This window comes from Hemicordylus capensis, chromosome 9 (genome assembly GCF_027244095.1).
Source record: "Hemicordylus capensis ecotype Gifberg chromosome 9, rHemCap1.1.pri, whole genome shotgun sequence".
Taxonomy (NCBI): domain Eukaryota; kingdom Metazoa; phylum Chordata; class Lepidosauria; order Squamata; family Cordylidae; genus Hemicordylus; species Hemicordylus capensis.
Genome location: NC_069665.1, coordinates 21,902,070 through 21,928,144, shown reverse-complemented (window position 1 = coordinate 21,928,144; position 26,075 = coordinate 21,902,070). Strand labels below are relative to the sequence as shown.

The following is a 26,075-nucleotide window of genomic DNA, read 5'->3' as shown; positions in this document are numbered from 1 at the left end:
GGTTCAAGGGTCTGACTCAATATACGGTCAGTATAATGGAAGCTTCTGTTCCTAAGGGGATTGGGGTCATCTGTTTCGGGGCTGGAGAGCCAGTCTTGCAGGAGTAAGCATGAATTGCCCCCTTTGCTAAGCAGGGTCTGCCTTGGTTTGCATTTGGATGGATGAATATATACAAGTACTGACTTTTAGGGGATGGAATCATAGCTCAGTGGCAGAGCATCTGCTTTGCATGCAGAAAGTCTCGGGTTCAAGCCCTGGCAGCATCTACAGGTAGAGCTGGGAAAGACCGCTGCCTGAACCCCTGGAGAACTGCTGCCAGTCAGTGCAGGCAATACTGAGCGAGATGGCCCAGGGGTCTGACTCAGTTTGGCAGCAGCATCGATCGCTCACTGGTAGAGCATCTGCTTTGCATGCAGGAGGCCCCAGATTCCCTCCCTGGCCTGGCATCTCCAGGTAGGGCGGGGAAAGGCTCCTGCCAGAAACCCTGGATAGCTGCTGCCAGTTAGAGTAGACCATGCTGAGATAGATGGACCAAGGGTCGGACTCAGTAGAAGGCAGCTTCCTATGTTCCTAAAATGAAAACGGAGATGCTCAGCAATTCAAATTCTGCATCAGGCAACACATCCAAGAATGCACAGGCACTTGCCAAATATATCCAGGTTTGCTAGGCCAAATCCTTTTAGTGGGAAGAGTGTGGAGTTACAACAACTTAGTGGATAAAACCCCGCAAATTATTGCATTCACCTCCTCTTAGATCTTGTTAGCATGGATGTACCAGCAGAGAAGTCTTCCTTTCATCAGAGACGGAGCTCTTTTGGCAGGAAATAGAGAACAGCATTTTATTTCAAGTCACTCCGTCTTTGATGCTTGTAAAGTTGTGCCACCGAGTCAGTGCTGACTCCTGGCACCCACAGAGCCCTGTGGTTGTCGTTGGTAGAATACAGGAGGGGTTGACCATTGCCTCCTCCCACGCAGTATGAGAGGATGCCTTTCAGCATCTTCCTAGATCACTGCTGCCCAATATAGGTGTTTCCCATAGTCTGGGAAACATACCAGCGGGGATTCGAACCGGCAACCTTCTGCTTGTTAGTCAAGCATTTCCCCGCTGCGTCACTTACGGTGTATACCCCACCAAAAAATTAAAATAAGAAGTGGTCTTTTGTATGGAGGAATAAATAAAACAATAGCAGCTTTAAATAAGTAAGGGGAGTGAAAGTGAAAGTGAAAGTAAAGTCATTGCTTCAAACCAGTAAATAAGGAAGTAAAGTGAAGTAAACCATTTGCTGGCGGAATTTCACTCCCATTGGATTGATTCTATATGTTTTATTTACTATTAGCCTTCAAGCCCTCCCCATCCAAGGGTTTGGGGCAGGTAATGATACGCTAACATTATTCTCCGTTATCCTTTCCTATCAAATGTACAGGCTTGGTTGGGAAAATCCTTCAAGAAAAGAACTCTTTAGAAGGATAATCTGCTGTGAACTGGTGCCATAGTCACAAGACTGGGTGCTTTTTTTGTTTTTGTCGAACTGAAACAATAAAATTCATCCTTTAAGTTTTGCCAAAAAAACTTAACTCAAGTGACAAAGGAGTTCAGTGTGACATTATGAAGAAAGGAGAGATTATGAAGAAAATCATTTGACAAACCAAAGCGCCCTCTGGCGTCAATATCAGGGGACGGCAAGTGACCACATCTTAGAATTGTAAGAACATGAGAAACGCTTTGCTGATCAGAACAAATGTCCATAATTAGTCCGGCTTCCTGTTTCTCGCAGTGGCCAATCAGATATCTTTGGGAAGCCCACAAGCAGGGCATGAAGGTACTATTCCTCTCTCGCTGTTACCACCTAGCATCTGTCTGTCATTCAGAGATAGACTACGTCTGAACATGGAGGTTTCATTTAGATGCAATGGGCAATAGCTATTGATAACATCCTCCTCCTTGGATGCATACCTTATTATTAATAATAATATGAGCACTTTTTAGCCACTCTTCATTGCACCGAAACACTCAGACTGGCTTACAAAGAACAAATTAGCAAAGCAATATACGTGCAATATAAAACCAGGAAACAATAAAACAAAGCAGCTATCAAACTCCAGCACAAGGTTTTTAAACAAATCCCTTTAAAAGCCATTTATCTTGTGGCCACCAATTCCTCCAATTATACATTACAGATTATGGTGGCCCTATCTTTAAGCTACTGTCACTAAAATAATGCTGGTTGACATCCAGATTAAGCTGCTCAGTAAAGCACACAGGCGTTATTCTAAAAGTCTACTTAATTTCAATAGTAGACCAAGGAGGAATTTAGTCTGCATGTCAGCCACTGATTCTGGATTGAAAATGAGTTAAACTGCTAAACTCAGGCACAAACTAGAGGTGATGGCAAAGGTCATAGGAAGCTGCCTTATACCGAGTCAGACCTTTGCTCCATCTAGCTCAATATTGTCTACACTGACTGGCAGCAGCTCTCCAAGATACCAGGCAAGAGTCTCTCCCAATGCTACCTGGAGATGCCAGGGAGTGAACCTGGGACCTTCTGCATGCAAGCATGTGGATGCTTTCCCCATCCCCGAAGGGGAATATCTTACAGCACTCATGTGCAGTCTCCCATCCAAATGCAAACCAAGGTAGAACCTGCTTAGCAATCTCAATCAATTACCTTGCAGTCTTAGAGACCTGTTGTTTCTAGTGTGTTCTCTCTCCTATACCTTTTAACAACTGCTTTTTTTCTGGCTATGGTAGCCTAACTCTTATATAGTGCCTAGCATTGTTCTCTTGATTAAATTACTGGCAGCTGTAGTTATATTCTTCTGCTGTGCTAATTGAGCATAATTGAGCTTAAAGAGACTCACATACAGTATATCTTTCCCTTATTCTTCTCAAAATCTTTTGTCAAGCATAGACTATATCATCATTGTTTTACAGAAAAACAGTATCCGGTCATTTCATGTTTGGTCAGACGGAGACAACCAGGCTCAACGGGCATGTGGCTCCTCCCACCAGGTATGACTCGCCTCAGCCCTAGCTGGCTCCTCCCACTTTCTCTATCCAGGCAAGAGAGAAACTGAATTTGAAATCCACACAGCCACAAAAACAAGCCCTAGCAAAAGACAGACACAAAGACACACACACACACTGGGACTTCTCCTCTAAAGAGATACTGGACCCTCAAAATCTCCCCCTCCTCCTGTTTGTTTGAAGAAAAAAAGTTGTTGGGTTGTTGTTTTTAAAGAAAATGTTGCTGCCTTCTCAAGTCTGCTTCTCCTCTTCCCAGAGTAGGCTTCAAACTGAGGCAGGGGGAAGGGGGGGGAGGAGGCAGAAGGAGGCGGAGGAGGAGAAAAAGGAGGAGAAGGACGAGGAGAGGAGAAGGAGCAGGAGGAAGGAGAGAAGGAGGAGGCGGAAGAGAAGGAGCAGGAGAAGGGAGGAGAAGAGGGAAGAGAAGGAGTAGGTGGAGGAGCAGGAGGAGAAGTAGAAAGAGGAGTAGGAGGAGGAAGAGGAGGAGGAGGAGGAAAAGGAAGAAGAGGACGAGGAGAGGAGAAGGAGCAGGAGGAAGGAGAGAAGGAGGAGGCGGAAGAGAAGGAGCAGGAGAAGGGAGGAGAAGAGGGAAGAGAAGGAGTAGGTGGAGGAGCAGGAGGAGAAGTAGAAAGAGGAGTAGGAGGAGGAAGAGGAGGAGGAGGAGGAAAAGGAAGAAGAGGACGAGGAGAGGAGAAGAAGCAGGAGGAAGGAGAGAAGGAGGAGGCGGAAGAGAAGGACCAGGAGAAGGGAGGAGAAGAGGGAAGAGAAGGAGTAGGTGGAGGAGCAGGAGGAGAAGTAGAAAGAGGAGTAGGAGGAGGAGGAGGAGGAGGAAAAGGAAGAAGAGGACGAGGAGAGGAGAAGGAGCAGGAGGAAGGAGAGAAGGAGGAGGCGGAAGAGAAGGAGCAGGAGAAGGGAGGAGAAGAGGGAAGAGAAGGAGTAGGTGGAGGAGCAGGAGGAGAAGTAGAAAGAGGAGGAGGAGGAGGAAGAGGAGGAGGAGGAGGAAAAGGAAGAAGAGGATAAGGAGAGGAGAAGGAGCAGGAGGAAGGAGAGAAGGAGGAGGCGGAAGAGAAGGAGCAGGAGAAGGGAGGAGAAGAGGGAAGAGAAGGAGTAGGTGGAGGAGCAAGAGGAGAAGTAGAAAGAGGAGGAGGAGGAGGAAGAGGAAGAGGAGGAGGAGGGGGAGAAGGAGGATGAAGAGAAGGGGAGGAGGAGAGGAAAAGGAGGGAGAGGAGGAGGACGCCTTTCTCTTCCATAACCACCAAATTGGCACTTCCAGTGGCCTCATAATGTTGCTTGTGGCCCGTGCCTAAATTTTAGGTGGGTTGCCACTGCTGGAACAATCCTCGCCCACACACGGCTGGTTGCCTGCTGCTGGCATCCACACCCCCACTCACTGCCACCATTGCAGCCAGCTTGCTTCCCTTGGCTGGCCACGATGCAGTATGATGACATCTTTGCACTGGCAGGAGCCCTTCCCGGGCAAGCAATGCCATTATACCACGTCTCAGCCAGCCAAGGAAAGCATTGCAGCAGTGAGCGAGTGTCGCAGAGGCCGGTGGCATGTGGGGGGACGCAAATGGCAAGGGCGTGCAGTGGCTCCCCACAGTGGTGCCCCATGTGCAGAGCACAGCATTGGCCAGTGGCAGATAAGGGAGGAGTGCTGGTGTGCCATCAAGTCAATTTCGACTCCTGGTGCCCACAGAGCCCTGTGGTTGTCTTTGGTAGAATACAGGAGGGGTTTACCGTTGCCTCCTCCCGCGCAGTATGAGATGATGCCTTTCAGCATCTTCCTCTATCGCTGCTGCCCAATATAGTACCAGCAGGGATTCGAACCGGCATCCTTCCGCTCGTTAGTCAAGCATTTCCCCACTGCACCACTTAAGGTGGTGTGGTCTTGTGGTAGCTAGCATGAATTGTCCCCTTTGCTAAGCAGGGTCCATCCTGGTTTGCATTTGGATGGGAGACTACCTGTGTGGGCCCTGTAAGATATTCCCCTTAGGGAAGAGCATCTAGGTTTCAAGTTCCCTCCCTGGCATCTCCAGATAGGGCTGAGATAGACTCCTGCCTGTAACCTTGGAGAAGCTGCTGCCAGTCTGTGAAGACAATACTGAGCTAGATGGACCAACGGTCTGACTCGGGATAAGGCAGCTTCCTATGTTCCTAGACCCACTCCGGCTGCTCCCATGCAACCCTTACCTTGAGTTAAAGCCAATATGTTCAGTGAAGTTTGTCCCACTTCCACTGACCCTGAATTGCATCTCAAATTGGCTGCCTGAGGCCCTTTGTATTGTGTCCAGAAACCTATTGGCAGCCAAGTTGTTGGCAGCCGACTAGTCAAGTTGTTGGCCACAAAAATGTGAGAGGAGAGCGGGTCTCGTGGTAGTGAACATGAATTGTCCCCTCTGCTAAGCAGGGTCCACCCTGGTTTGCATTTGGATGGGAGACTACATGTGTGAGCACCGCCAAGATATTCCCCTTAGGGGATGGGGCTGCTCTGGGAAGAGCACCTGCACGCTTGCTAGCAGAAGGTCCCAAGTTCCCTCCCTGGCATCTCCAGATAGAGCTGAGAGAGACTCCTGCCTGCAACCTTGGAGAAGCCGCTGCCAGTCTGTGAAGACAATACTGAACTAGGTGGACCAATGGTCTGACTCGGTATATGGCAGCTTCCTATCTTCCTGTAAGAGTGAAAGGAAATGGTCATCATCTTAATTTTCTATTTCTTTCATATTTTCTCTCTCGTTTCTACAACTATTAAACTCCCATATACCCATGGCGGAATTAAAGGAAGCTGTACGAAACAGGACAGCATGGAGAGCATCGATCCATAGAGTGACCGAGAGTCGGACACGACTGAACGGATAGAGAGAGCACATCAGAATAAACCTTGCATCAGAGAAGCTTGCCTGAGCAGGGCTGGGCCAAGTTAGTCCTCCGGCTGTTGTTCAACTACAGCTTTGTAGTCTGTGTTGAGTTGTAGTGTGTGGCTGGGGATGATGGGAGTTGTAGTCGTTGAACAGCAGCTGGCGGGCCAACTTGGCCCACCCCTGCCAGGTCCTGGGAACTGATGAGCTGGTTCATCAGAAACCAGTACTGCAAGAAAGCCAAATGGGGTGCAAGAAAATGACCAGAAAACAGTGCCAGAAATGAAAAAGGGATTTTAAAAAAAATAGAAAGGGTAAATTATGCTAAACCCGGCCCCATCTACTGAGTCCCACTCCTTTCTTTCCCTTTCTCCTTTCATTGATTGATTGATTAAGGGCCGTCAAGCCGGTATCGACTCTTCGCTGACTCCTCGGAAACATCCTCGCCTCTTTCACAAAGGCAGGAAAAGGGGCGGGGGCGCTGAGGAGCGAGGGGTGTGGCCTTCCTTCCAAGAGGCGGGACCTGGTGGCAGGTCGGGATCGGGAACAGCGTCCTACGGAGAGGTAGGAAATCGCCAGAGTGGCCAAACCCAATCATCCGTCACAGTCCTTCCGAGTTAACTTTTGGTTTCCCCAGTGAGGGAGACGCGAGAGCCGCCCATTGAAACCCATGTTGGGGGAGAGGGAAACCAAATCACCTAGTTAAAACAATCAAAAAGTTGAACCGTTTAAAACTATTCAAGCGTCACTAAAACCCGGGCTAAAAAAAAAAGTGCATTTAGGGCTCTTTGAAGGGCTGCAGATGATGATGATGATGATAGGAAACCTCGAAAATCTATATAGGGAGCAGCCCCGTGCGGCTCCTTCATCATGCGGAGAGTTCAGCTTCGGTTGGTGTCTGCGGCACTCTGTCCTTTCTCTGGCTCTAGGGGCGTGCGTCTCTTCCGGGCGCGCAGGCGACGCGGTGACGTTGGCGTGCGTGGCGACGTCCTCCCGCTCCCTCCCTCCCTCCCTCGCGCGGCCCTCTGCTTCCTTCCCTCACAGCCGGCCCTTCTGCTGCTCCTCCTGCCCGGCGTCTCCGCGGCCTGCCTGCCTTCCCCCCGTCCCTACCGGCGCGCGGCCTGCCCTTGCCCGCTCGACCGCCTGCCCGCCATGGCCAACGTGGCCGACACCAAGCTCTATGACATCCTCGGGGTGCCGCCGGGGGCCTCCGACAACGAGCTGAAGAAGGTCCGTGACGGGGGGGGGGCAAAGGGAGGCGCTTCCGGGGAGGCCCAGGGGGGCCCGAGCCGGGAGGGGGCCCGGGAGTGGGGGGGCCCCCCAGGCTAGCCTGCTGCCCGCCCCCCACGAGGCCCTCCGCGCCCGGCTGCCCCTTACAGGGTCATTGGAGGCGCCCCGGCCCTGCTCGGGCTGGCAGCCCGCAGCCTGTCGAGGGGGGGGGTCTATTTGACCCCACGGGGAGGGGGGAGAAGTAATGAGGACAGGCTCTGTGTGTGTGTGGGGGGGGTCTCTTTGACCCCAGGCGGGCGGGGTCAGAGAGCGCTTTTGACCCCATATGGAGGGCAGGTCGGGGCGGGGGTGTTTCTGACCCCATGTGGGGGCAAAGGAAGAGGACAGGCATCGTCTGGCTTGTAGAGGGGGGGCGAGGAGGCCCAGAGGGGGATGGAGGCCTTGCTTGGAGTGGGTGGCGGGGAGGGCGGAGGGACTGTGTCTGGGATGGCGCTGGAGGGTGAGGAGGCCCCCCAAGGAGGCGCTGGAGGAGGATTGCCCGGGGGGTCCCTAGTTGGGGTGGCCGGCCGGCCCTCCAGGATGGGCCTGGTGCCCCCAGGGGTCGGCCTCCATTTCCTGTACAGCATTGAAAGCCACCCTGGGGGGTTTCATGGCTCGCTGTTGTGGCAAATCGGGGGGGGGGGGGAGGAAGGGGCCAAAGGGCTTCCGTCGCCCTTCAGTCTTTCTAAGGATAGCTGACTTTACGTTGAATGAGTGCACAGAGATCTGCTCACAGGTACCTGTTTTTGTGCGAGCGACTGTACCTGCGTTCAGTTCCAAAAGTGAACCTGGGTACAGTTGTCCACACACGACATAGTGAGCGACCTGAGAGGTGTCCCTTCCCCACCCCTGCCGTGCTCTTCTCCCCACCCACCCCTCTTTGTTTATCTTGCCGCTCTTGGGAGGAGAATACTTGATGGTAGCAAAGGGCACCCTGGAAATGAGCTCCCCCTATTACTCCATTTCTTGTCTTCCTTCCTGTGGCCTTGAGGGCTTTAGGAGCAAACCTAGGTAGCCCTATTGGTCCATGGAAGGGGGAGTGTATCCCAAATCCACGGGCTTGCTTGTGCTTTTTATTAGGGCCACACAAAGGATGCACAGGCCTGAGCAGCTAATCAAAAATACGCTGCTGGTGCTCACGGCTTTGGTCCTTCGTGGATCCTGATAAAGCTGTTACAGAAACCACAGTTTGGCTGTCTTGGTTATGGGAGGGTGGCAAAGGGGCTGAGCTCCCCACATTTTCCTCTTTCTTCCCCTCCTTCCTCCAACGTTCTTTCTTCCTCCAATCTGTGTCATTGGGGAGTTTTCTGGCAACATGGGTGACCCAGAAATTGGCTTTGCACATCTGTTCTCCCCCCCCCAGTTTTGCTCTTTGTACAAAATCTTGTGTGTCTTAAGGGAAGACTTATGATGCTGAGGGTAACTTATAGATCAGTTGTTTCCTTTTCCCTCTTGCTTGTGTTTCATTTAGGAGTAACTTCATAGTGGTGAGACACAGAATAACCCCTACTTCTTTCCTCCCTCTTCTGTGCCCCCTAACTAAAAAATAAAATCTTTGTGCCTCTTAATTTTTTTAATTTATTTTTTGGCAGTAAGGATGACCTGAGCCTTATCTGCCTGTGGGAAGGACCATAACGATGGATAATTCAATCTGTATTTCTACCATCTTCTTTTTATTTCTAGCTGTATTAAATCTCATTTCAGCATGACCCGTTTGGGCCCCTGGTTGCTCAGGCATCATTCTAGGTCTTGTTTCCTTGGTTGATGGCTGGACAGCCCCTTTAAGGGCGGGCAGCAGAGAGAGTCCTAGAGCAGGGATAGGCAATCATGGCTCTCCAGCTGTTGTTGAACTACAACTCCTATCATCCCCAGCCACAGTAAATTGTGACTGGCAGAGATGGGATTTGTAGTTCAACAGCAGCTGGGCAGCTATAGTTGCCTACCCCTGTCCTAGAATGGCATAATCCTAGTTCTGTCCTCACATTGACTGCTTCAGCAGTGTGTTGCTTGTATTTGCTTTTGTAACGCCTGTGTCACTTTTCCTCCTCGCCCACACTCAGGGAACTTCATCCTACATCAGAGCCTTCAGTTGGTTAATCACCATGTCCTGCCTGTTGTGACGGAAGGGTGGGGAATAGGTCTTCTTCATTTGGGCGTGTAATAGCTTAATTTGTTTGGGCTGGGTTTTCATTATTGTGGAAGCAGGTGTCTGTGGAAGTATGTGTTTGATAAGAGGAAGTTCTGAGGTCATTAAGAAAACATGATTCCTATTGTGGATTCAGAAACCCCTGTTTATGTTCTGTATGTTTCTCTTTCTCTCTCCCTTCCCCACCTGCCACTTGTGAATTTTCTATAAGTTGTTGTAGAAATTTTCTGCAAGTTGTTGTAAGGTTGTTCTTAAGAGAGCTGGTCTTGTGGTAGCAAGCATAAGCAGAGTCTGCCCTGGTTGCATATGAAAGAGAGACTAGAAGTGTGAGCACTGTAAGATATTCCCCTTACGGGATGGAGCCACTCTGGGAAGAGCATCTAGGTTCCAAGTTCCCTCCCTGGCAGCATCTCCAAGTTAGGGCTGAGAGATATTCCTGCCTGCAACCTTGGAGAAGCCGCTGCCAGTCTGTGAAGACAATACTGAGCTAGATAGACCAATGGCCTGACTCAGTATATGGCAGCTTCCTATGTTGCTAAGAATAAGGCTTGCTGAGGTTCTGCGGTGCTTCACCCCCTTTTAAAACTTTGCTACCCTTTGCTACCATCAAGTATTCTTCCTCCCGAGAGAGGCAAGATAAACAAAGATGGGGGGCGGGGAGAAGAGCACGGCAGGGGTGGGGTGGGGAAGGCACCCCCTTTTAAAAGTGAACTTAAGGTTGGGAGTGAAATTTACTCCCCTTGGTATTAGTTGCAAGTATATCAGATCTAACATATTGGAGGAAAAATATGTCTGTGGGAAAACTTAGAGGAATAAACAGGAATGCGATCTTAAGACAGTCTTGTGAACAAAACTATTTTAAACTGTGAACGTTTAGTAATGACATGACAAACGAGTTGAACAACTCTGACCATTCAGTCTTCAGCAAATTGTTCTCTAGGCGAGATGCACACACTTGGTCATCTAATTGTGAACTTGCTGTTTCTTTCTGTGCAAAGAGATGGGGCTCTGCTTGCATATATGGAGGAGATGGTGGTTTCAGACCAGGAGACTGTGTGATCAGATCTTTTCACAGCAAGCTGCGTTGGGAATCTCCAGAGTACCGAATAGTGGTAGCACGGGAAAGCTACTCTTGGGAGCAGTCAGTCGCATCTCAAAGCGGGGCTAAAGAGGCCTTGACAAGTTTTCCTTGAATGTAAGAACCAGTTCAGAAAATTTAGGAGCCAGACAGTGGACACTGGACAAAATTGCTGGACTTGGTGATGGACATTTTGGTAGGGCCAGGCAAATGGGCTTCTCTTTAAAATCATCCACACTTGGAACAGAAACAGGGCTGCTGGAGACAAAGGTTTTATTAAAATCACTCTACCTTAGAATATCCTCGTCTTGGATTTAAATTTGTCTCGGGCAATTAAATTTGTCAATTCTTAGGCTAAAGTCTCTATGTTCTACTTCTTTGGTCTTCTAAAACATTCGTCTGGTGAGGCTATTCATGCTAGTAATATCTCCATCGTTTGTTTTTTAGTCCTTTTAAAAGAAATTAGTAAGGGGAATCAAAAGCAGAGATGGAAAAACTCTGTATAACCAGATGCAGAGAACATAGTTCCTTTACTTTTAACCATGGCATAGAAAAGCGGGATTTCAGCGTGTACTCCCCTGCAAGAGAAGCTGGACTGGCCAACTTTCCTTCGTCTGTATGTAAAAAGATAAGAAGAGCACCGTTGGATGAGTCTCAAGATCCACTCCGTCTAACTTCCTGTTTCCCACAGTGACCAGCTAGATGCCTCCGGGAAGCTCCACCGCAGGGCATGGAGGCGATTGCTTTCTCCTGCTGCTGTTCCTCAGCAACTGGGTTTCAGTGGCATCCTGATCACTGTAGAGAGGAGAAAGACGCAGTGTTGGCTAATTAAAAACGAGTCCCTGTTGCCGCTTTGGGTTAAAGGAGGAACTCGGGTCTGGAAAGATTGAAGGCTGCTGCTCTGAAATATGGAGGTTGTAAACCACAATAGTTCTTGGCAACATATTTTTTTACAGAGAGGAGGTTCTATAAATCGATTCGAAGTAACAGTTTCTGCAGACTAGAGGAAGGTGCAGTTGTTGCCAGGAGGCTAGCGTGTTAAGCAGTGTCCTGTAAAAAGAGTGGTGGTCCATTGAAAGTGGCACTGAGGGCGATAGCTGTAATGGAAACCGTTCAGGTTGGCTGAATATGCCTCCGTTTCTGACAATGCTTGTAATCTTAGCAGGATCTTGGCTTCAATAGTCTGGCATATGGTGGCAACACAGGATTGCCATTGAAAGTGCTTTAAGGCCTTGGTCATGTTACACAATTACTTGGCAGTAGCTGTGGCTTTCTCACAGGAGTTTCTTAAATGGATTATCGGTGAAGCTTCCCTGTAGCCTACCAGCTGTGGGCACCACTGGTCTTGGAGTCTCTTGTTGCTGTTAAAAAGTGATATAGCCTACCCTTGGATGTCCCCAGGAGTGATCATTGAGGGAAAATATAGTTCCTCTTGTTGAGAGAGTCCTTGAGTCTTAAGCATATCACTTGCCTGCATTTTTTATTTTTTTTTACATTTTATATGTGGGGTTTTTTTTTATTTTCACATTTTATATGCTCTTCCTCCAAGGAGCCCAGAACAGTGTACTACACTGTAGAGGCTGGGATTGAATTAGAGGCCTACTTAACAAAACTGTTGTAATATCAAACACACAAGATTCAAAAGTACAAATTAAAAGTACTTTAACTGGTGTCGTAGTAGTACAGTGTTTGAGGAAAGGATCTGTCCTATTTGGCATTGCAATTTGACACCAGTAATGCAGGAGTGCCATTTTTCACTTGCTTTAGCACTTCACATGCATGAAGCATTTTCTTGTGAATAACATATGGTTGGGCCAGGATTTATATGCCTTTCTGCATTTAGTGATTTGGGAAGAGTAAGGGTGAGTCCTGTTGCAAAGAATGAAATAAACGTCGGAATGTTGGCTTGGTTAAGCACTTGACAGAACCTTAATAATGGCAACAACAAATCCAAAAAGGATTTGCATACTTGGAAGGATTGAGAAGCAAAATGGACTTCCTCCTCGCCCCCAGAAATAGTTGAGTAGTTTTTAAATTAAACTCTTACGCAGTATACAATTCCATTTTTCTAAGCTTACATGTGGCCAAGTAGTCCTCATTGCACCGTAGTAGTGCTGTGTTGAACTGATTTGGTTATTTAAAGCATCCAGCGTAATCTAATTCAAGATGTAGGCATTTGTGCTAGAGCCAAGAATGCAGACAGTGGTGGTTGAATTGGGCACAGGCCTCCAGCCCTTCAGTTCATTCTATCAGGGCTTGCTCCTATACAGCCTGTACGGAAATAAGTGGTAGGCACTCTATAGTAGCACATGGCAAAACTTTATTTTGGTGGGTTTGCTTCAGGCACAGCATAAGGGCTTGACAAATCCCAGGCTCCAGGGAGCCATAACTGAATAAATATTCAGTTGTTTAATAAAATCTTTATTAGGGCAGTTCAAATTATCAATAACTGGGACTATCCAGTTTCGAAAGCTGTGTGCTCTCTCAACGTTTGATTGTCTTTGAGGGGAAAACAAGATTAGAGGCTCCTTCCGTGATCAGGAGCTAAGTGGCATCTGGGTTGGAGGACTTTCCCTTCCTACCTCAGTCAGCAGTTGGGTGCAGTGTGAATTGCCATAATGTCCATCACTAAGTTGTTTAATGTTGTCCAGTGTTCATTGTCTGGCTCTTAAACCTTTGGATTGGCTCCCAGATCCAAAGAAAATGTATCAAGTATCCAGCACTGCAGGATACAATTTTAAGGGACTTGTGGAAATTCAAAACCTGCATTCGGTGGCCTGCTAACAGTTTGATATTGTGTGTGTGGGTTTTTTTAGGCCTACCGAAAGCTTGCTAAGGAATACCACCCTGACAAGAATCCAAATGCAGGTGACAAGGTAAGACTCTCTTTCCCCGCCAACTTGCTGCTAAAATAAGATGCTCTTGTGTCTTAGGAGGTACTAGATGCAATATAGACTGAGCAACTTGCTTGTGCTCTAAAGAACATGCAATCCAAGCTGGGAAGAGCTGAAAAGAGAATTGTGTGTGGAAGTGGCCAGGCTGATGACAAATAGTTGTCAGTGAGAGCTGGTGTGGTGTAGTAAATAGCGTGTTTGACTTGGATATCTAGGAGATGTCCGTTCAGTCTGTGTTCAAAGGAACTTGGACATAATGAACGGGAATCTACAGATTTAGGCTTGGCTCACTAGCCAGCCATTATTTGTGGTTGCCATCAATCCCCTCTCTTCCTTCGGATCCCTTTCTGGAACACAGGCAGAGGGCTTAGGCGAGAAGTGGGTCTTTTACCATTTGCACTGGGATATGAAGATGGTGAGAAAGTTGGAGCCCTCTCCTGCTGCTCAGAGAGGATTTCTGCTGCTTCTTACCTTCTCAAAAATGGCAGTGGAAAGGAGACCTCTGGTGAGGAGACCTTTGTGGAGCTTGGTGTCCTGCTCGTCAGAAGGCTTGGGGCACTCACCACTGACTAGCTGGCAAGTGGATTTGTAGGTGCCTGGTTATGAAACTCACTGGCCCAAATGCTATCGGCTCTTGAAGATGAAATGGGATAATTCCAGTGTGTGCTGTCCTGAACAGTGGGATACAAATGTGATAGGTAATCAAAGCTGTCACCTCTCTGTCAACTGAGCTGTTTCTGATTGGCTGTGCTTTATGGGAGAGGTTTGCTGGAGGGATCTGAATGTGAATAATGGAGAGCTCTCATGAATGACAAATGTCTCAAGAAAGGAGCATCCTCGTCTGATGAATCACTGAGATTCCTGAAAACAAAGTACAATAAAAGTATGGCTTAGTTATAGGAGCACGCCTTTGCTCCTAGAGTCCAGACTGTACCTAGCATCGTACTACTTTACAGGTGGATCTTTGTAATCTTGTTAGGGAACGGATGTGTCTGTTGTGGTATCTGCTGCTCCTTTTGGGTTTCTGTGTTGCTGGCTATATAAGTAACAGCTTTGTCATTTTGCTTCTGTCTCTCAGTTCAAAGAAATAAGCTTTGCCTATGAAGTTCTCTCAAATCCCGAGAAACGTGAATTATATGACCGATATGGAGAACAGGGCCTCCGAGAAGGTAGCGGTGGAAGTGGAGGGATGGACGATATTTTCTCCCACATATTTGGTGGGGGGCTGTTCAGTTTCATGGGTAGTCAGAGCAGAAGTCGCAACGGTAGAAGAAGAGGGGAAGATATGATGCATCCACTTAAGTAAGTACCTTGATCGTTGCCCTGCGTCTCTGGGGGCATCGCCGAAATGCATAATTGTCCTAGTGGTGGAATTAAGTTTCCAAAGCAATCGGAACGACTTGAAATACACTTTTAATTCTAGCTAAATTCAATCCTTGTTTTAAAAGTCTTTATGATCCAATATGTGTTGGGCCTTTGACCTGTGACTGAAACTTGTGAGCTTGAGACTTGATATATAGAAACTCAGTGATCAACTTTTTCCAGAACTCCTTAAAAAATAAGGTCTGCACAACCCCTCGCTCAGCATAAATAAAGAGTACAGAATCCCTCTGATTACAAACATAGCTGTGCATGTGTAGAGGAATGAACATAGGGCCCAGTGAAACTCACCTGGATAAAAAACAACATGGCATGCTGATCAAAGGCCACTATGCTGAGTTTAAGGGGGACAGGATGGGGGAGACCTGGCATGGCAGCAGTACATACGAGATGGGCGCAGGCATCTTAGCAGACAACAGATTGAACGTGAGCCAGCAGTCTGATGCAACTGCTAAAAAGGCAAATGCAGTCTGAGGCTCCATTAACAGAAGCCCAGTCTCCAGATACTTTCTGTGCTAGTCATGACCTCATGTGACATAACTGTCCAGTTTTGGGGCCTGGGCCTGGAAACCTAGTGCTCTCGGGATGGCTGAAGTTGCTGTATGTGTTTAGCCTGGAGAAGAGAAGACAAAGGGGCTGTTTTCAGACATCGGAAGGGCTGTCAGTCGCATAGAAGAAAACAGAACTCTTGTTGCTCTAGTTCTGAGCGCAGAACTCGAACCAGTGGGTTGAAAGTACAAGGCAGAGGATTTGGGCCGGAAGGCTTTCTTCACCATAAAAACTGCTCAACAATCTGCTGTGTGCTGTGGCAGGCTTGCATTTGCTGGTGGGTTTCAGAGCCTGGACAGGCATCTGTCCGGGTTGCTCTTTACAGGTTTCTGCAATTAGAATCGGAGGACTTCTAAGATCCCTCCCAACTCTAAAATTCTGTGCATCTTCATACAAGAGCCACCACTTTAAAAAGTGCCTCTTTCCCCAGCAGGATTGTTATCTGGAATTAGCTATCCCTTTCTCTATGAGAGGCTGTGCTTAGGGATGTGCCCTGAAGTGTGGTTCGAGCACAGTTTGGAAGTGGCGCGGGGGAGCTTTAAGAAAGAGGAGACCTGCTCTCCGCCGCTCTATGCAGCTTCCATGCAGAGGGTACCGTATGCGTGCTCAGCAACTCCATGCTGACCACACAAATTGCACCTGCACATGAGCAGGTGCCATAGACATGCTGGTGCCACGCGGGGTCGTTTGGGCCGAGCGCCACCCCAACAGGAAGCTGCATGGGGCAGCGGAGCTCTCCTTTTTCTTACAGCTCCCCGCACCTCTTCTGAACTGGGCCCGAACCACGCTTCGGACCGTTGTTCAGGCACATCCCTAGCTGTGCTGCCTGCTTCTTTTTCCAGCCTCCCACCCTTGCAACTTGGGGCTTCAGTTGGGGTTTCCCCCCAGCTCAAATTAGATGTTGAGCAGGTCTTGGGTTGGAGAGGGAAGAGGTGGGTGTGGGAAACAGGAAGTCCCTTGGTCTCTTATTCCAGGAATGGGCCAGCAGCATGCTGCAGTAATGTGTGTACCAAGGGAAAAGGAGGTCTTCTGAAATCCGATACAGAAGGGCTTATACAGTTTTTCTTCCTACCTGAAGTTATCTTGGGCAGTCCAGAGTTGAGGATGAATTTGAGGCTGATTATCATCAATTATCCCTAATAAAGGGCCTTTAGGAAGAAATTAAGGCGTGGTGAGGGTGGCTTCAAACTTCAGCAGTCCTATTAAAGAGTTTGAGATACTTAAGAATGTGAACACTTCTACATGCCTGCAGAAAGCCGATACCAGCAGTTTTGATTCAACCCTATATGTTAGAAGATAGTCCAAGAAATGTTTCTAGGCCCTTACTTGTTGTTTACACCAAAGCAAGTATCACAAGCTATTAAATAATCAGAGAATGGAATATTAAAGCCTCACCCATGCTCAAAGTAATTTGATAAGTTCACAAGGGAGAAATTTAATAGGGCAGCAGAACCACTTATTAACAGCCAAATGAGGTGATCATAGCGAACCTGTGGCTATAGTTGTATCAAGTCAATGAGATTAAAAGCATTGAAGTTCAAGTTGTTCAACATCCCAGCACAAAAACAAACAGGAAGGTTTGATCTACAAGGTGTTCCAAGTAGATCAAGGGGAAAACTAGCATCTCTAGACTCCTGATGAAATAAGACAGAGATACTTAAAAGGATGGGAAGTTCTGGCTTGCTTGGGCTTTGTCCTGTGAAGCAAGTAAGTGCAACATTGAGCAACTGAGAATCTCAACTTCCATTTAAGAAAAGAAGGAAGGGGGTAGTTGTAGTCCCGATGGCTGCTGAGAGAGGCTTTAAAAAGGCATGTGCAGTGCCTGATAACATTATCTCAGAAAGCAAAGTGTCGCTGAGTAGGATTTCAGTAGCAAGCTGGATATCTTGCATAGTTTCCTGTCCCTTCCTGGGATTGCGGAAAGAGAATGAATTCTGTAAAATTAAGGAACTTCTATCGTGCTATAACTCGCATAACTTATATACAGGCTGCAGAACTTGGGTGAGCTTGGCATAGGAGTTTAGGTTTTTCAGTTGACTGGCCTGAGTAGAAACTAACCAAATGCTGTTATTTCTTAAGAGCATTTTAGTTGCTTAGATGTATTGGAGAAGGATGGCATACGACATATGGGTAGTATTAGTATTGCCATTGGCTTTATTCCAGTGTGTTTCTGTGAATTTATGAAAACTAGAAACCACAAATGAGGTGCCACCACAGAGCAGGCACTGCCTTAGCCTTGAAGTTGGGAGCATTAAGAACAGAGCCTCAGCTTGGAATCTTATCAGCAATTGTGCAAGGCTCCTGGGGTGGTGGGGTATGTGCACATGTGGCCGCAAGATGGTAACCAAGTCCAGTTATCCACTTGACTGCTCATTTAGTAGCAGCTGGGTTTGAATGGCCCAGACTGGTTTATAGGCACCCCATTTGATCTGATTTTTTAAATGCCTTTTCAGTTGTTTTGTATTGTGCTTTGTATTTTCTTTCCCTCCCTCCCCACTTTTTGGTCTGTTATGATTTAATGTGTGTTATGTTATGTTTTAATGTTGTGTTGCAAGCTGCCCAGAGAACAGTTTCTTACAGGGTGGCTAACAAATAAAGTTAGTTATTGTTATTAATTAGTAGAATTAATAGCTGTTTTCCTTGCCTGGGGTGAGATTTTCCTTCCTAACGTAGTTCATGTGTATTTGTACTTATAGCATTATTTTAAAACAGCAACAAAATTCCCATTCTCCAGCAACACTAAATGCCAAACTCATTTTTTCCTTAGAGTTTCTTTAGAAGATCTATATAATGGAAAGACTACCAAACTACAACTTAGCAAGAATGTCCTGTGTAGTTCATGTAATGGGTGAGTTTCTGTTTGTCTGTTTTAAAGATGAAGTGCTTAACTTTTGAAAGAAGTTGACAAGGCCGAGAAGAAGCTTAGATATAAAAACGACTCCAGTTTTATGCTTCCATTAAAAAAAACCCCAACTGATATCCATCTAGAATTCAGTTGTTTGACATTAAAGATGTCAGCATACAACCCAGCAGCACAGTGAGATTGCAACTGTTTAGCTTATTTTTACTGCCACTTGTATCCCACTTTCTCATTAAAATTCTGGAGTGCTTTGCATGGGTCTTTCATCTTGACACTGACCAGATGCTCAGCCTCATATTTTCAACAGTATCAGGTGAGACCACTGGCTGGCCTCAAAATATGCAGATGCTTCCTTGCTTCTCGTCTGCATTTTTTGTTTTTAAATAAAACGTTTCTATCCCACCTCAGGATAGATGTTCTCAAGGTGGCTTACAGCACATTTAAAATACGCTAAAACGCAAATCTAGATTTTAGAGTCCTTCACTGGGCAGGACTCCCAGACTGCCAATGAAGTCTTATGTGTTCTTGGTTCCTGGTGGCAGATGCAAGTGGGGAGTAGTGGGGTAGGGGAGTGATCTTCACTGTTTTTCAAATGAGGGCCACTTTGGGGGAAAGGGCGGGGGAGAACCCTTGAATCTGAGACCCATTTCCCACTGTGCTGACCTCCATGCAGCTGCACTTCTGCCAGTGCTGGAAGGGCCCCTTAAAGAGAAATGAAGCCTTGAGCCCCACAGCCATCTTGGAAAGCTGTGCATGGAACCCTGGGAAATGTAGTCCTTCCCATAGAGCTTTCCCCAGGAGCTCTATGGCAAAAACCCTGGGAAGGACTACATTTCCCAGGGCTCTGTACACGCCTTCCAAGATGGCACAGGGGCTCTTGTTTCCCTTAAAGGAGTCCTGCTGGCACTAGATCAAGCACAGCACTTGGTGGGATAGGTTTCCTCTGTAAAGTGCCAGGAGGGCCTGTGTGAACTATTCGGCTTTGGACGAAGCTTTGTGCAAGCCTAGTGAAGAGTTGGTCAGGGAGCCCCACTGAGGGTTGAGGAAAGATGCCGTTGGCTCCCGTTGGCCCTGCAATGAAGAACTTGGCGGTCGAGGGTCAAAGATGTTTGCAAACTTCGCCCCAGCCCTCGGCTATGCCAGCTGCCACTCTGCTGTTTTGGGGCCACAGTAGGTCTCCTAGGAAATAGCCATGTCATGGAAATAACTGCTGAAGCAGCCAGTTGTTGGAGTTCCTCACCTGGGCCACCACCGCCTCCTGCTTGGGTCTCCAGGTGGCAGATGCGAGAGGCACTCCTGAGAGCACTCGGTAACACACACCTTTTGCTCCAGTCAAGGGGGTAAATCTGGTGCTGTCCAGAAGTGCGCGGCTTGCCGAGGCCGAGGGGTGCGCATCATGATCAGACAGCTGGCTCCCGGGATGGTTCAGCAGATGCAGTCCGTGTGCTCCGACTGCAACGGAGAAGGTAAGCCAGCCGTTTTGCCTGAGGACGCCGGAATGGGGTAGAGTCCCGTTCCAACCTGCCCCTTTGGCAGGCTGGGTCCCTTGTTGCCAAGGAAGCCTCTGTAAGATTCAGTGTGTGGTAAGCTCTGTTTCATTGCTATAGGGCAGTTTAACAAGATGCATAGTTCATAAATGACAGGTGCCCAGAAATGTGGATTTTCCAGATTTTGGATTGGAAAAATTGTGCAAATCCTCCCCTCATTTGCATTAATTTCCCATTTATTACTATGCAGATTTTCCTGATTCCCTGAATAGATTGTGATCTGATTTGACATGGTGATTTGACCTGTTTGTAGAGTAAAAAATATTAATTTCCCCTCACTGTATCTTAAGCGTTTTTCAAGTAGCCAAGGAGAAATTCTTAGGAGTGGAAATTTTTCCATGGAAAAGTCAAGTGTGGGGGAAATTGTCCCGGAAAATTTCCCACCCCATATTTTTGTAGATGCCATTACCTTGGATTTGGTTGTCCAGGTTTGCATCCTGCCTTGAGCTGAAGCTTCCTTTCACTGGTGTGATTAGTCTTCTGTGATGTTGGTGGAAATGAGAAAACTGCATTCCAGCCTGAGACCCTCTCTATGGTGTTGCACATGACTCCTGCCAGTTCAAAAAGTTTGGGCAGTTTAGTTACAATCAGATATGAACCAGCAATCCTGCTTTAGGCCAACTTCTTACATTACAGAGGTGGTGTGGGCCAACGCTCCTGTCCTGTGGGAATATAAAAGCCATACCAGAGGAGTGAGATTGCCTAGAGGGAGCCCCCTCCAGCATCTGAGTACTTCCGTATGATTTCCCCCCAGATCAGCTTGGGATGCAGGCAAAGCATTCCCATAATGTGGGAGTTGGGTCTTCGAGGTGAGGTGGAATGCTGCTACATCCAACGGAGATTGTGTCTTAAAGTCCCCTTTCCTACTTTTCAAACGGAAACTCTTTGGGTGGGAAATCCTGGATCTGAATACACTGAACCACGCTGATTCATGGAGGACAGGTCTATCAGTGGCTACTAGTCTGGTGGCTATAAGCCACCTCCAGCCTCAGAGGCAAGATGCCTCTAAATACCAGTTGCAAGAGAGCAACAGCAGGAGGGAGGGCATGCCCTCACTTCTTGCCCATAGGCTCCCCAGCGGGATCTGGTGGGCCACTGTGTGAAACAGGATGCTGGACTAGATGGGCCTCGGGCCTGATCCTGCAGGGCTGCTGTTATGACTCTTTACCACCAAATAGAGGAGGAGAGCTGGACTTGTGGTAGCAAGCATTACTTGTCCCCTTTGCTAAGCAAGGTCTTAACTAGTTTGCATTTGGATGGGTGACTAAATGTGTGCACTGTTGTCAGAGATTCCCCTTAGGGAATGGGGCCATGGTTCAGTGGTAGACCATCTGCTTTGCATGCAAAAGGTCCCAGGTTCACTCCTCTGCATCTTGAAGAGGTTCACTCCTCTGCAGGTCTTGAAGAGCTGCTGCCAGTCAGTGAAGACAATACTGAGCTAGGTGGACCAAGGTTCTGACTCGGCAGGAGGCAGCTTCCTGTGTTCCTAGTCGTGCTTAAAATCAGGTGGCACCTATGAACATGATGTCATTGGGCGTACACCTGAACAAAACAGAGGACCTTCTAACACAGTGCCTCTTTCTAGGGGAAGTAATTAATGAAAAAGATCGTTGCAAAAAGTGCGAAGGGAAGAAGGTGATAAAAGAAGTGAAGATCCTTGAAGTCCATGTAGATAAAGGCATGAAACACGGGCAGAGAATCACCTTCACCGGAGAAGCGGATCAAGCCCCTGGAGTGGAGCCAGGGGACATCGTCCTCCTGCTCCAAGAGAAGGAGCACGAGGTAATCTGAACCTTGACAGCACTGAGGTTTGTTGAATGCTGTGATGCTGGGTGCCGTGAGCATGGTGGCCACGGCCTGGCTCCAAAGCAAAATAGCTGCTAGGGCCATTGGGCAGATGCTTGCGCAAGAGGCTTAACCACCTCCTGTGCAAGCAGAGGACCCCCATTGGGCTCGATATCAGTTTGGTTGTGCAGCAGCCTTGCACTAGGCGTGAAGCCAGCCTTCCATTGGCGGAAGGCACCATCTGAATTCAGATGGGCACCATTGCAATTCACCTGTAATATTTTGGAGAAACAATTGCAAGTACTGTATTTGCCTCAATCCAAGATTAGGTTTTTTCCAAGTTTTTGGTTTTTTTTAAATATTAGAAATCTGGAGGTCATCTTAAATTCAGAATCCTGTTCCTTTTGAGTAAATGCCAGTGTGACCTGTATTTAACCTCTACTTTTTAAAGGGGCCACCTTACAGTCAGAGTCGTCTTTGATTCGGGTAAATATGGTATATGTGGCTTGGCTCCACAGATTGCACAGATAAGGCTCTATGTCACTGGAGAGGGTCCAGAGAATCTAGTTGCTATTTGAAATATAGACTCTGGAGACCAGAGGAGCTAGCAATGGCAGACGTTCATAAGAAAGAACGTCCATCTCGGACATCTTCCTTCTGCTGTCCAAACTTTGCCAGTAAAGTAGATTACGGAGTAGTGTTCTCCGTCTTGTTGACACACAAGCCGCTGGTGTGGCCACGTTTAGAGTGCTGTGTACAGCAACATATCTCAAAAAGGACATGATAGAACCGGAAACGATGCCCAAGAGAGCAACCAAGGTGATCAAGGGTCAAGAACACCTTTCTTATGAGGCAAGGCAACATCGGGGGCTTTTTACTTTAGAAAACAAGGTGGCTAAGGGGAGACACATGGTAGAGGTTTATAAAAGTATGCATGCTGTGGATACATGCACACTCGGGAGGGGATTTTTTTCTCCCTCTTCCACCATACTAGAACCAGGGGTCATCCCATGAAAATGTAGAAGTGACGTAAAGTAGTACTATTGCACATAGCACGTAATTGATCTATGGAATTCTCTGCCACGGGAATGTGGTGATGGCCACTAGACTGTGTAATTATTCACAAATCCAATATTCCCCAGAAACTGGTGTGGACTCAACGGTTGTGACTAAAAGAGTTTGATATTTGTCACACCTTCTGAGAAATAGGCACGACCTCTGAGAAGGGTTGTGACTGTCAAGTCACAGCCTTCCTGAGAAGTATAAGCCTCTGCAGATATAGTGGCAAGAGCAATAGCCATGTGTTCTAGTATGTGCGGTGACTCTGTCTGCGAGCCAGACGGAGGGATTCATGCCCATGGGAGCTTAGCTGTGAACTTGGGAATTAAAGCAAATGAGGCAAGCTGCAACAGTCATCCTTTCCAGGAACCTGAAATAATGTAGATTAGAGCCTCTCTGTTATAACACTCATACAGGGTCTGCCAGTATTGCTACTATATGCCTCTTCCCTTTCCCTCTGCAGGCGTTCCAGAGAGAAGGAAATGACTTGCACATGACACACAAGATAGGACTTGTTGAAGCATTGTGTGGCTTCCAGTTCACGTTTAAGCACCTTGACGGACGTCAGATTGTGGTGAAATATCCTCCAGGAAAAGTAATTGAGCCAGGTAAAGCCCAACGTGGTCTGGAGGCTTTTGGATGCCTGCAATGGCGCACAGTCCGGTTTCAGCCTGTGATGCTTTTGCACTTCACTTTAAGCACCAGTTGCCTCTTAATAACGATCATATCTGTGTCTTTTCCTGAACTCCAGGCTCTGTCCGCGTTGTCCGAGGGGAAGGAATGCCTCAGTACCGCAATCCCTTTGAGAAGGGAGACCTTTATATAAAGTTTGACGTGCAGTTTCCTGAAAATAACTGGATTAGCCCAGAAAAGCTTACAGTAAGTGTTGTACACTGGCTCAGACCGTATTCTTCACACACGTGCACCCCAGGGGCAAAGGGCAGGAGATTTTCACCCTTTGATTACATGTGTTGAGATACAGTACGAGGTTGAGTGAACTGAGCATGGATTGCATCCATAGATTGTGGCCATAAGGTGGTTTCTTTATGATGTCGAGATCGTGGTAGCACTGAATTGCAGTTGTGTAAAAAAAGTTAGAACAACCTGTCGTTCCAGTTTGTAAGTGGCAGAACTCTCTGGCGACTGTGGAGCTAATTACTTTAAAGCACAACCTTTTTTTAAACAGAAACCTTAAAAGGATGAGATTTGGGTAGTAGATGTAGGATGGACCAAAACACTCAGGAGACCCTAGTTTGCCCATCATGGGTGGGTTCTCCCATCACAGTTTTGCTTATTTGCAGTCAGGCTACAGGGGCTCTGTTTCCTTTTTCATGGGGGTTATTTTCGGCTACCTCCTGTTCCTGTGTGCGAGTTTCCCACTTCCAGTGGCATTTCCGCTTTGGAGGCAACGTGGAGCCATTTTGTGGCTCTTTTCCACACCGAATGAATGGCAAAAATTGGGGGGTTTGGAGGGCCATTACTGAAGGAAAGGGAGAGTTAGAGGGTTCAAGGTACTGTGCTGTGCTCTTCTTATTTCTGCTTCCCCCCTGTTTTTCCATGATTTTTAGCACTTAGAAAATTTGGGGGGAACCTAATGCCCGGATTCCCATAGGTTCCGGGTTGCTTTATTCGCGGTTTCCGTATTTGTGATTGTAGGTGGGACCATAACCCCTGTGAAAAATGCCACACCTTGGCCCACCCGTGCGGATGAGGCCAGCTCATGGAGGACAGGTCCATGGGTCGCTGTTCAGGCTTTCTTAAACCCAGGTGTTCAGAGGTGATGCCAGTTAATGGGAGGTGCGAGCATCACAAGGGAGAGCTATTGCAGTTGTCCCGCTTCCCGGAAGCATCTCTTTGGCTGTTGCAGGAGATGCTAGGCTAGTTGGACCTTGGGTCTGACCTAGCAAGTTCCTATCTCCCTCAGTATAGGCGGGTATCCCTTCAAAGGGGCTTCATGCCTGGCTACTGAGAGAGCCTTCTTAGCCTCCAAGGGCTACCCTAAATGACCATACTAACCACCAGATGTCAGTTCACTGTTCGCATATACCAGACTGTCTGGCCCTCCTTTCTCAGGGGGACCAAGACACATCAGTTAGAACTCCTTCAAGCTTGCCCCTTTAAGGTATGGTCTTTGTCCAGTCCAGCCTGTAGAAAATCTAAGAGTTGAGGAATCAACGCCTGAAGGGGTTCTCTCCGGTGTGTCTTAGCCCACTTGAGGAAGGAGGACCAGGTAGTCTTGTATATGCAGATGGTGGACTGGCATCTGGCTGCTAGTATGTGCTTTCGAGTTCATTTAGAGTAGCCCTTGGAGGCTAAGATGGCTCTCTCAGTAGCCAGGCGTGAAGCCCATTTAAAGGGATACCCTCCTACACTGGCAAGAAAGGACCTTCACGGTCAGACTACCAGTGTTCCTTTTTATTTCATGACCGTCTGTGCAAACACGCGGTATGAATGAACTCCAGAATACTTCACTGTGCTAGGAAAGAGCCCAGTGCAGTGACACGCCAAAGGGGCGATCTTGGTGAAACGCGCTTGTGCTGACCAAGCAGTGAGTAAAAACCAGTATGCGTCTAAGAACTCCTCGCCTGACATGGTGGCTGCAATGCGATTTGTGTTTTAGGAACTTGAAGATCTTCTGCCCGCCAGACCAGAAGTCCCCAACATCATAAGCGAGGCAGAGGAGGTCGACCTTCAAGAATTCGATACCACTCGTGGTTCAAGTGGTGGCCAGAGGCGTGAAGCTTACAATGATAGTTCTGATGACGAAAGCGGCCATCATGGACCTGGGGTACAGTGTGCCCATCAGTAAAAGTTTTGTCTGGGGTGGGGTGGGAGGGTGGGTTAAGTTACACATGGATTTTTCTCTTCAAATTCTGCCTGACTTGTTTCCAGCAATCTGGTTGGATTGTATAAGCAATCCACACGAAACCCAATGGACATCTGTTGCTGTATGTGTAACTTTTAAATTGGTCCATAGTATCTGCAGAGTGTATAATTTAAACTAACCACAAAAAAGCTTACATCATTTTTTTTGACTATTCTGTAGCAGAATAAAGGCACTTGAAAGGAAAAATGAGACTCCTTTTCACCTGGGTTTAAGTTCCAATCCTTGTACTTGTGCTTGATTTTTACCAGTTTTTGTGTAGATTTTAAGTTCCATATTTTAAATTCAAATTCTACATTGTAAAGTTTGTGTAAAAACTCTGTCCCGATGCTTGGTATCTGGCTGCACCTGCATAAGCTGCTACAAATAGAATAAAGAATTTCATAGCCTGTATCTATCACTTTAGATGCATGGTAAGTAAGTGAGCTTTGCACACAGTGGGTTAGAACTGATGGGGAACCATGGAAGATAAGATTAGAAGTGGTTGTAAAAGTTTTTTACCATCTTGTGAAAGGTTTCTGAAACTAAATAAAAGCCGTTGGTGTATGATAACTCTTGTACCCGCCTCCTGTCCGTAAGTCTTGGGAGTTTAAATTGGAACTCAATACCAACACTTCTTAAACTGAAGGTTCAGAATGGCAGCATTTTGGCGGGGAAAGGCAGATGACCTAGTTTGTCCTAGGCCCACATTGGTTGACTGCTCATTTTGCTAGAAAAGGCTTGGGACTAAATTAATCCACGACA

The 26,075-nt window shown here is 47.4% G+C and overlaps 1 protein-coding gene across 1 annotated transcript; it reads left to right on the top strand.

Moving 5' to 3' along the window:
* The first annotated feature begins 6,876 nt into the window (after window positions 1-6,876).
* On the top strand, window positions 6,877-25,889 carry DNAJA2 (DnaJ heat shock protein family (Hsp40) member A2). The gene is made up of 9 exons (XM_053271344.1): window positions 6,877-7,110; window positions 13,190-13,249; window positions 14,346-14,569; window positions 17,964-18,044; window positions 19,389-19,522; window positions 21,189-21,385; window positions 22,911-23,055; window positions 23,199-23,326; window positions 25,068-25,889. The coding sequence occupies exons 1-9, from the start codon at window positions 7,033-7,035 to the stop codon at window positions 25,254-25,256; spliced, it is 1,236 nt and encodes a 411-aa protein (XP_053127319.1). The 5' UTR covers window positions 6,877-7,032; the 3' UTR covers window positions 25,257-25,889.
* Window positions 25,890-26,075: the final 186 nt, after the last annotated feature.

What these genes read in the sequence shown, in the direction of transcription:
- DNAJA2 (XM_053271344.1), top strand. Translation starts at nt 7,033, where the DNA reads ATGGCCAACGTGGCCGACACCAAGCTCTATGACATCCTCGGGGTGCCG. An exon ending in GATATGATGCATCCACTTAA is followed by an intron (nt 14,570 to 17,963) that starts GTAAGTACCTTG and finishes TTTTTTCCTTAG; the next exon opens with AGTTTCTTTAGAAGATCTAT. An exon ending in CTGTGTAGTTCATGTAATGG is followed by an intron (nt 18,045 to 19,388) that starts GTGAGTTTCTGT and finishes CTTTTGCTCCAG; the next exon opens with TCAAGGGGGTAAATCTGGTG.